The 12,245-nt window shown below is 32.6% G+C and overlaps 2 protein-coding genes across 3 annotated transcripts in view; one reads left to right on the top strand and one right to left on the bottom strand.

Moving 5' to 3' along the window:
• The window catches only part of LOC143189115 (neo-calmodulin), a 278,660-nt gene that overhangs the window by 204,592 nt on the left and 61,823 nt on the right, over nucleotides 1-12,245 (bottom strand). The window lies entirely within an intron of this gene.
• On the top strand, nucleotides 413-4,111 carry LOC143200247 (uncharacterized). Its single transcript, XM_076410667.1, has 3 exons — nucleotides 413-957; nucleotides 1,060-1,857; nucleotides 4,107-4,111. The coding sequence occupies exons 1-3, from the start codon at nucleotides 543-545 to the stop codon at nucleotides 4,109-4,111; spliced, it is 1,218 nt and encodes a 405-aa protein (XP_076266782.1). The 5' UTR covers nucleotides 413-542.

Raw genomic sequence — 12,245 nt, 5'->3', positions numbered from 1 at the left:
AAAGTGAAATTGATACCATTGGATCCACCACCAGAACCATTGTACTCATTGGTTTCAGGAATAGGAACAGATTCTATACACTTTTTGACACATATCCAACAATATAACAATTGCTTTCAAATGACTTCATTTGGGGCAACAAATGCAGTTCGGGAAAATTTTATGCCAACTTTCAAGGTATGTATTATAGCAGTTAATCATAATTATTTTAGCGAACAAAATTTTCTGTCACCAAAGTTAAGATGTGTTACTAATCTTCAATTTCTTAATCATTACGAAATATATCACTTAGTCATCATATTATATGGTGATTCAGTTTCAGTGACACTTTTATTATATTTTATAATTGATAGATATTAGTTAAAACTAAATATATACTTTTTAAGATCAAATATTATTTAAGTTTGATCACTGACAATCCATTAATTTATACCACACCATAATATTTTTTTTATTTACAGATACAAGGGCAAATATATCACAGAGCAGGTTCACTGTTACCAGTGTCAGATAGCGACAACAAATTCCTGCAAATTTATTTTATGGGCAATTCACCACAAGAAATTGATCTGCGTTGTGCACATAACAATTTAGTAAAAAGGTCTATTGTAGAACAATTACAAAATTTATTTCATCAACGCAATCAATTGATTATATTGTTTAAAACTGCCCTGGATCTGATGCCATCCGATAATCACAAAATTGTAATCAGAGCTGATAAAACACCTGCAGGTCAACATACAAGACGTTTTAATGCACCAACTATTGATGAAGTTGCTATCGTTGTAGTTGGAGAAAACTTGGAATCCCGTGATATTGTTTTACATCGTCGGAATGATCAATTACAACGTATAAAGGAAACACACCGCTCATATGATGCACTGCAATATCCCATTATATTTTGGCAAGGTGAAGATGGCTACGATTTCTCAATAAAAATGATAAATCCCATTACAGGTAACTAAAATATTAGTTTAGCTATGGCGATAATATCTCAGTCACTATATTATGTATTTTAATTTTATATTTGAATGTTATTAAAACAAAATCTGTTTACAGGTTCTGAAACCAACAAAAAAGTCAGTTCAATGAACTATTATTCATACCGCCTAATGATTCGGGAAAATGAAGATAATCACATATTGAAATGTCGCCGATTATATCACAAATATGTTGTTGACATGTATGTTAAAATTGAAACGGAGAGATTAACATTCATCAGGTTGAATCAAACCAAACTCCGATCTGAAGAGTATATTCACCTTCGAGATGCGATTAATACTGATGGAAATGCACAGAATGTCGGTCGGATGACTATTCTTCCAGCAACATACATCGGAAGCCCTCGGCATTTGCACGAATATGCTCAAGATGCCATGTCGTATGTTCGTCATTATGGTACAGCAGATTTGTTCATCACATTTACATGCAATCCGCAATGGATAGAAATTAAGCAGGAGTTATTCCCTGGGCAATCACCCATTGATCGTCATGATATTACAGCCAGAGTCTTTAGACAAAAGTTGAAATCTTTAATGAATTTCATCGTAAAACATAATGTGTTTGGTGAGACACGCTGCTGGATGTATTCTGTGGAGTGGCAGAAACAAGGATTGCCACATGCACACATTTTGATTTGGTTGGTTGAAAAGATAAGGCCAAATGAAGTTGATGCAGTGATATCAGCTGAAATCCCTAATGTACAAGTAGATCCTGGATTGCATGAGGTAGTTATCAAAAACATGATACATGGTCCCTGTGGAACTCTTAATCAAAATTCACCGTGTATGATGGATGGTAAATGTTCAAAACGATATCCACGGACATTAATATCGGAAACAATTACTGGTAATGACGGTTATCCATTGTATCGTCGCAGATCGACAGCAGACAATGGAAAATCAACAATTGTCAAATTAAATCAACAAGATATTGAAATAGATAATCGTTGAATTGTTCCATATTCACCCATTTTATCAAAGACATTCAAAGCACACATCAACGTTGAATCTTGCCATTCAGTGAAATCGATTAAATACATTTGCAAATATGTAACCAAAGGGAGTGATATGGCTGTGATTGGAATTGGTGCAGAGAATTCTAATAATGAAGTTACCCAATACCAAATGGGCCGCTATGTTAGCAGTAATGAAGCAGTTTGGCGAATATTTTCTTTTCCTATTCATGAGAGACACCCTTCTGTTGTTCACTTAGCTGTACATTTAGAAAATGGACAAAGAGTGTATTTTACAGCACAGAACGCAGTACAAAGAGCTGCTCAGCCACCATCTACTACATTAACCAGTTTTTTTGAGACATGCCAAAACGATGATTTCGCACAAACATTGCTATATTCTGAAATGCCAAAATATTATACCTGGAATCAATCCTCAAGGAGATTTATACGACGGAAACAAGGAAAACCAGTTCCAGGATATACAGATGTATATTCCACCGATGCGATTGGCCGGATTTATTCAGTACATCCAAGCAATGATGAATGTTTTTATTTACGACTGCTATTAGTCAATGTACGTGGCCCAACATCATTCCAACAGTTACGAACTGTTGATGGTGAATTGTGTGGATCCTACAGAGAAGCCTGTCAACGTTTGCAATTGCTTGAAAATGACGCTCATTGGGATCAAACTCTCAATGATGCTGTAATATCATCACACGCTCATCAAATACGAACATTGTTTTCTATAATCATATCTACATGCTTCCCATCAAACCCAATTGATTTGTGGATGAAGTACAAAGATTATATGTGTGATGATATTTTGTATCAAATACGGAATAGAATGGGAAATCCAAATATACAAATCAGTGAAGAAATTTACAATGAAGCATTGATTTCAATTGAGGACATGTGCTTGATAATGTCAAACAAACTATTAATTCAATTAGGCCTGACCGCGCCCAATCGTCCAATGCATGACGCTTTTAACCAAGAGTTGCATCGAGAAAGACTGTATGATCTCAACGCTTTGAAAGAATAAATTCAAACAAATCTTCCACTGTTAAATGAACAACAGAAGTATGTATTTGAAACTCTTATGAAAGTAACAAATGATGAAACTGGAGGGATTTACTTCTTAGATGCACCTGGTGGTACAGGAAAAACTTTTTTGATTTCATTAATATTAGCAACAATTCGCTCACAAAATAAAATTGCACTTGCACTCGCTTCGTCGGGAATCGCAGCAACTTTGCTTGAAGGTGGTCGAACAGCCCATTCAGCACTAAAATTGCCATTAAATATGCAAAGCAATGAAACTCCAACCTGCAACGTTTCGAAGAACTCTGCAATGGCAAAGGTTTTGCAGCAATGTAAATTGATTGTTTGGGATGAATGCACGATGGCACATAAAAAATCTTTGGAGGCTTTAGACAGAACCTTAAAAGATCTACGTAGCAATAATAACCGATTTGGTGGTGCAATGCTTTTATTAGCAGGAGATTTTCGTCAAACATTGCCAGTGATTCCACGATCAACGCCAGCTGATGAACTCAATGCATGTCTAAAGTCCTCCAATTTGTGGAAACATGTCAAAGTACTTCATTTAAGCAAGAATATGCGTGTCGAGTTGCAAAATGACCAATCTGGAAACATATTCTCTAAACAACTCATTGACATTGGTAATGGCAAATTTCCTATAGACATGTTGACTGGCTGCATTAACTTTCCTCAAAGTTTTTGTCAGTTAACTCGATCAAAAGATGAACTTATTCAGAAGGTGTTTCCAGATGTTTCTCAAAATTACAGAAACCATGATTGGTTGAGCGAGCGAGCTATACTGGCTGCAAAAAACATAGATGTAAATGAATTAAATTTCAAAATTCAAGAACAAATTACAGGCGAATTGAGGATATATAAATCAGTTGATTCGGCTACTAATCAAGATGATGTAGTCAACTATCCACCGGAATTTTTAAACTCGCTGGATTTGCCAGGATTGCCACCTCACAATCTTCAATTAAAGGTTGGATCGGTGGTTATAATGTTGCGAAATATCAACCAACCGCGTCTTTGCAACGGTACACGGTTAGCGATAAAAAAATTACTAAACAATGTGATAGAAGCAACTATACTCAAAGGAAAGTATAAAGGAGAAGATGTTCCCAATGATTCCGACTGATGTGCCATTTGAGTTTAAACGACTACAGTTTCCAGTGCGGCTTGCTTTTGCTATGACTATAAACAAGTCCCAGGGGCAAACATTAAGTGTTTGTGGTATTAATCTAGAAAACCCATGTTTCTCACATGGTCAATTGTATGTTGCCTGTTCCCGTGTTGGAAAACCATCAGATTTGTTTATCTATGCGCCAGGTAATCAAACAAAGAACATCGTATACCACAAAGCACTACAATGATAATAATAATAATAATTATGATTCACATGATTAACAATAAAGCGATTACTTACTTTTCAATCCTTATATATGTTTTATTTAATTATTTTTTATTCACAACGCCCTATCACCAGGGTGATGGTTCTGTTCAGGAGAATTTTTTAAAATACGTAGGCACAAAAACTGCCACATTACAAATCTTTTTGACACGACGAAGTCTGTCGGGTCAGCTAGTACTTTATAAAAAATGTTACTTAGGAGTGATGAATGACGAATAATAAAGAAACGTCTACCGTATAATATTTCTTTACCGAATAAAACAACTTTTTAAATGTACATTGGCAGTAATTTTTCTTTCATGTTTTTTTTACAATTTTATTTTATTTAATATATTATATATATATATATATATATATATATATATATATATATATTAAATAAAATAAAATAATATATTTATATAAAGCGTCCTGTTGGCGAAGGCGACACCTTTTGCTAAGGTAACAATCTAGAAGTTTAATCAATATTTCCTCTGTAAGGGCCAGACATCCAAGTTGGATAAAAAATCAATACTCCGACAACTAGATCGGTATAGGTAACTGTAGTCTTCTTAGACAAATGTGTCAGACTGTCCGACATGTTTGCGCTTTTTGTCGCTTTTTGAGAGGAAAACAATACAAAAAAAATACAAATGATTATAGAAAAAGTTCCTTATCTTTATATTCTAGATGCTGTCGCTAGGATTCAAAAATGACAAAAATTTTGATTTTTAAAATTTTAAAATAAAGAATATGTTTAGATCGCGGAAAATATGTTAGGTGGCGCCATATTGTATATTTCATTAAGATCCATATATAGTTACCACACCCACTATATATCATATTATATATTGGATTTTTTATTGTAAAATAATAAAATAATGCTATTTTGCATTTATGGATAATATTTGATGTAATATTTTGTTCTATATTATTCCAATTTTTGGTACGTAATTATTTGAAATAAAATAAAAAAATATAAAATTATAATTTTATTAATAATTTATGATTATTTAGGAATAAATAGGAAACTAATACAAAAATGAACCGCTATAAAGCAAAATAGAGATATAATTAATATCTATCATACATACAATTGGAAGTAAGGAAGTAAGAATTGGAAATAAGAATTGAGATGAGCTTTGATTTAATTAGTCATATATCTTCAGATTCGAATAAATCACTAACTATAGAATAAGTACATAATACAATTAACGTATAGTATAAATACTACATAATATAAACTAGTATGCAAATAAAAATAAAAAAAGCAATAATATTTAACGTAGTCATTAATGTTAGGTTTGGAGGTGGTGTTACAAGTAAAATTTAATCGAAATTAGATCTTGTCAATTCCAATTTATCAGATTGTGTGAATAGAGATTCTTATCATTACTGATGTCCTTGTTAATTGTTATATATTGTCAAATATGTTTTCCAGCATATGCATCTTTATTGTCATATATCAATTTACTAATATATTTGAGATTATTAAATCATGAAATTATTTCATTCCACTTTACAAAAATGGCTTAATTAATGCTGTACTTCATTGCTGTGTTATTTTAGTCTGCCATTTCAATGAAGTAAATATTAAAAAACTTACTTTTTATAGATGTCTCGAAAGTGGTTTTCTGTGTTCCGAAAAAAATTTATTTTTCTTTACCAATAAACAATCAGGCCAAATTCCGGTGACCAAATGTTAGAACTATTGCTCGATTACGACTTGTGTCAAATATTTACAAACCATAAATTATCTAAATCATTGGGAGTTGATTTATCAACATAAGGCAAATACTTGAGAGTTTTGAGAGTGTCGTACGGATTCTTGAGAGTGTCAAAAAAAGATAGGAGGTAGGTACTTGGAAAGAAATTTAAAGAAATTTGACACATGAGAGATAAAACATGGATCGGCTACAACAATCCCAAGTTATAGTTTTGAATTACATCCGTGTTGAATAAAAATTCTTAGGACAAGTCTTCGATAGTCAATGAACTAACAATATTAAATTCAAATTCGGAATAATAACCGAATTATTCCTCCATATTCCTCCCTATTCCTTAAGATACTATACTAATAATACAACAAAACCATTTTTCAGAGCGACAATACTCGAATATACCTCAAAACAGTTCAAAAATATTTGGAACCATTCAAATAGGAAATCCAAACCTATCTTTTTCTGCACATGTTGATCAATCAACTGCGACTTGATTTTTTTTTAAATATATTTTAAAGTCTCCTTTTAGCAACTATGGGTTTATCTGGACTGGGCCTAAAGTTTAACGTGGGCTCCGAACCACGGTCCTCAGCATTAAACTTGCCGACTGGCGAGTGGCCAACTTAGAAATCATCACAGAAGACATCCGGTCTTACCCATCCTGGTTACTGGCGTGACTGGGATCATTTTCTTATCAGATTTTATGCTCTTGCCTAGAACAATCACAAATTTTAAACAATCACAAACATAAATTTACGACCATGCCCCAGCAGGATTTGAATCCGCGGCTATCGCAACAGTAGGAGGACCGTCCTATCGCCTTTACCACTGTGCAACCAAGCCGGCTACGACTTGATTTGATTAATAATTTCAAGAATCTGTCTTCTCAATATTTGCATCATCTGTATCATTTCTCTATCAGAATTGCCAATAGGTGTACAGCTGATAGATTCACTATAAAATAATTAGATGAATATTACATTTTCAAATTAGATTTCAAGACAAGTCAATAAATGTAAAGAGAACTGAAATCTGAGATATTTTAATAAGCTTTCCTCAACAAGCTACTATATATTTACAACATATTGTGTTACTGTATGATAAATCGCATCGGATACGCCTATAACCAACTTCATGTTGAGACCTTACTTCATTTCAGTATGTGCCAGTTTTACTAAATTAAATTAAATTATTTTTTAATTTGAAAAGAAAAGCGACTGAAGGTCATCGAATGCTGTGAAACTTATGACAACCATTCTCGATCGATTTCAACATGTGAATATTGGTTTTAACGTTTTAAAATTGTCAATTTTGACACCGAAGGCAAAGAGCGTTCTGGACAACTAAAAAAAGAAAAAAACGAAGATTTGTAGGCATTGCCCTATGATGATTTGTGTGAAATACGAGCAGAGTATGCAGAAATGTTGTGAATAACATAACAAAACAGTTCAAAACGCTTGAGCCATATGGGAATGATCGAAAGGCTTGGATATTTTGTGTCGTATGAATTGAGGCGAAGAGATATTTAAAGACGTTTAGCCGCTGCTTCAACGGCAAAATCAGAAATGTTTTTTTGCATCATATAATTATTGCTGATGAAAAGTGTATCTATTATGATAATTCAAAGCGAAAAACCTAGTCATGCATCAACATCAACGACAAAGCCGAGATGCATGGCTTCCAGCTATACCTCTGTTTTTGATAGAGATAGGTAAAATTTAACGAAACCATCATTGGCAAAAACGGCCAGAATACGATAAAATACACAACAATGTTATTCCTCAGCATAACAACGCTCGACCACATATTATAAGACCGATTAAAGTATACTTGGAAACATTAGAATGGGAAATGGTATCCCACCCGCCATATCCTCCAAACCTTGCTCCATCTGATTATTACTTGTTCCAATATTTAAGTCGAGGCCTGCCTGGGCAGTGCTTCTCAGCAATTTTCTACTTACAAAAATGGGTCGTTTCATAGATAGCCTCAAAAAATACATCGTTATTTCGAGATCAGATCTATAAATTGCCTGAAAGATAAAAAATATCAAAACTTTCCAATCAATTCATCAGAATTTGCCAAGTCCTAAGGATGTATGTGGCCTGGCGGCGTATTAGAAAAGAAGCTCTTACCTGTTGAATTCTTATTTTTTTAAGTGCCTGCTTTTATACCAAACAACTTCTTTCCTATCCCATTATCCCACTAACCTAACACTAAACATCGGACTTTGCAACCCTTTATGAAGCTTCTTTGAGTTTTTACCACGGTTTTTGAATCTCATGATTATATATAATCCACTATTCATTAGTAGTAAAAATAGAAGCTTATTCTATTACATTTACAAGCTTGTATAAATAGTTCAGAACTATTTTATGAACAAATGTTAAATTTATAGCGATGTCGTGAGATGAAATATTTCCATCAACCTAGATATTTTCAAATATTTCATTGACTTTTTCAACAATAGGGACTTCAAGACGATGGTCATATTTAACATAAACCAGCAAATTAATTTTGACAGTGGCGTTCAACACTCCCAATTACCTTTACGACGAAGTCATGATATAAAATCTAGATTTGAATTATTAAACTGGTATTACTAAAGTACTCGCTTCAGCAGTACGTATACTAAAATTGGAACGATATAGAGAAGACGAATGACCATATCTTTATTCAAGATGAGTGCTGGTACATTGGCAGCATGGAATCTTTGGCGGTAGAATACATCCGTACATACACTTGCCCTCCGTATCCTCTTACCAATTCGTCGGAATCATATTCAACTCCCGATTCGCACATAAAATATCTTAGAGGAAAACTTATGGCTATTATTTGTATGTTCCAAAACTTGAGAGGACACCATTGGTGAGATCATATTGGGTTGTATTGCTAAATATATACAGTCCTATTATCCAAACTTTTTAATGTTTCTTCTCAACGTTTCTCCTCGACATCTCTTTGATACTTGTAAAAACTGTATCCCATTCACAACTTCGCTTTACTAATCGCCCTTGGCGCCTTTCATACGAACCCCACCGTGAGCTTGCTTTGAGAAGCTGAGCTGCATTGCCTTTCTACCAGACGTGAATTATCTTTAATGAATTAAAAATAATCGAAATTGAAAAAAAAATTGATGCACAAAAAAAAATCCAAAACATTTTTGGATTTTTTTTCTCTATTATGCTTAGTCATCAAGGTATAAACACACACTACTTTCCCTCAGCTTAAAAAACCAAATTTAACGCTGTACCCCTGAACCTTACCCACAATCGGATATGATACATCCATGACAAAGTATAACAAGGAAAACTCATGAGCACTTTGAGTTTCCCAAAGTAACAAGTATATTAACAGCTGAACATTTCAAAATTCTAAAATGTGTTGAATTCGCCAATGAGCTCTATGCTCAATTCTATGAGCTCTATGCTGTCACCAGACTCAGCGCCCTCTTGCCACCTGTTGGTACCCACTATACAAGAGAAATATACCCTACTCCAAACATCAGGCAGTTCAATAGTCATAATGTGGATAATTTCAGAGCAGTATATTTTCAGGGACAGAGATTTATAAGTTTATTTCACCGAATTGTCTAAACAGTTGGATCAGATCCATTAGGACCTTATGTATGTACATAAGCTGTGGATAATTTTTTGTGGGAGGTTAAGAAAACGTTCTACCAGGGACATTGTTCAGCAGCAGCAACATCAGCAAACATAAACTTAATGTATTAATATGATTGAAAATCGGCCATAAAAGAAGGCCCATGAGGCTTATAATTAAATAAACCACTAAATTAAATACAGGTACTATTAGAAATATGATACTTCAAAACCAACTATTAGAAAAAACCGAAAATATTTTCCCGAACATTATTTACTATTTTAATCCATCAATTATTAACTGCATATATTCTACAATCTTTCACTTTAGATTACTTAATCTGATTACTTTTCTCTAACGCATTTATTTTGAGGTTTTATATGAATATGAATGTATTTATATTGATAATTCTAACAGAAAAAATATAAATTAGTGTGCAGTAAATACTTAAAATATACATTTTTATATTTTATATCAAATGAAGCTGATTTATTGGCTGTATTGATAAACCTATTATAACGATGCATATTCTTTTAAATTTGATAATGACAAAATATGGTATTTGTAACGTTATCTGAAGCAATACCTAAAATTGTTTTCAATAAAACACTCTCTATATAATAAAAAATAAATGAAAACCTTTGAACGTTTCCCTTTCTCGATTACTTTGATGTTTACTTTGCTGAATTGAAAAAGACAGAGAACAAATAAATTCTTGTCGTGTTCTTAATTCAAAGTATTTTAAAATATACAAAACTTCATCATACCACAGGCATTCCGAGGATGTTTATATTTTAGAAATAAAAAATCAAAAATATTTCATGTTTTTTATTTTATATTCTTTAAGGCTTCTTAACCTCTTTGTCCGAATTACAGGTTTCCTGAAAATAATGATAAATCCCTCCTAATGACCAGCATTTGCTTTAAATCCGTCAGTGAAAAATTTTTATTGCTATATTATACTGATGTGTTCGATAAAACACTCTATATATGGTAAAAAGCTTTTTCCAAAATAACCGAAATCAGAATACATCATGCACTGATCGAAAACGACGCGAAAATCTGACATAAAACATCAACTTTTTTGTCCAACGAACTCGAAATAAAATACTTTCCGGCTGTCGCCATGGCAACGAAGGTTCTCTCTCTATGAAGCACTGAATCAATCCAGAATTTATTCGTTAAATTGATGCAAAATTTTCCAACTAGCCGGAAAACAGCGCCAGGTAAATTTATACAGAACTCTTTTGGTTTTTATTGTTCGGTTCAGAGTAAGTCCGAAACTGAGCACGACTATGCAGTTGGATATGCCGCAAAGTTATTTATATTTAAAGTTGAGATGTGACTTTAGAAAGATATAAGAAACGTTCTGCTTTATTTGTTGCTTTCAAATTTAAATCATTTTAAATAGGATTTTGCAGCATTTTATATAAGTTACTTCCATGCATTTTTATCAGCGATATCTATTAGTTAAAATATAAAATATCAATGTAAACAATAGGCACAAACAACATAACCTAATTGTTAAATTCAATGGTTTTGATATTTCCCCGAATAAAATGACAGTTTTTCAATATTTCAGATTTATTCTGTACGTGCAGACGCTAATCATGGAATGCTCAAAATTGCATTTCCAACGTTAATTATCTTTGTTGTTTGATTTGAAAAAATCTGCTGCTGAAAGCCATCAAACACTTTTAGAAACTTATGGCGTAATTATGTTTCATCATATTCCAATTGTTGATTTTGGTTTGGTTAAACAGCTCAGCAGTTCATGAATGAACTGGTTCCGGACGTTTTACATGCAATAGAAACGATCCAAGATATAATTGCTACTACGCGAATTGACTGAAAATGATTTTTCGAATCATTTCAATATCGCGGATTCATTATATTTCAGGCATAAAAAATCAAAAAGAAGAACACACTTTCTATCAAGCCTTTGGAAACGGTTATGACGTATTGTAAACGTCATTTTTCTTCATATACAAAACAAACAAATAATCTTAAGGTCCCAATTAAATCTCTTTTGTATCAGACGTGCACTCCTTTCCATATCCTCACAGAGTTCCTGAATGCAACATTGTACGTTAATGGCACTAAAACACATCCAGAAACTCGGGCAGTGATAACCACTGAAATTATAAACAAAATTATTCAAGCGTTCATAAACTATTTAAATTAGTTAATAATTTGTAACGTAAATATAAAAAATAATAAATAGAATAAAATAAAATACATTAAAAAATATAATAAATAAAATATAATAAAATAAATAATTAAATAGAATTATATAAAATAGTTAAATAAAGAAATCCATTCTAATAATTAAAATAGACCGTGTAAGATTGAACTTATCATCATGAGATTTCATTGAACATCAGTTTATAATATTATTATATAGTAGTATATTATTATAAAAAATTACAATATTATATTAATTTCTGGAAGAAGCACATACTTGCTAAACCAAAACAACTTGGACTTATCAACTCTATCAAATGTATTTGCTTGTCAGGCGCAAATT

The sequence above is a fragment of the Rhynchophorus ferrugineus genome, unplaced genomic scaffold (genome assembly GCF_030347505.1).
Source record: "Rhynchophorus ferrugineus isolate W39M unplaced genomic scaffold, kcgeb_rfMv2 rfM1, whole genome shotgun sequence".
Lineage (NCBI taxonomy): Eukaryota > Metazoa > Arthropoda > Insecta > Coleoptera > Curculionidae > Rhynchophorus > Rhynchophorus ferrugineus.
This window is presented reverse-complemented; position numbering and strand designations above follow the sequence as displayed.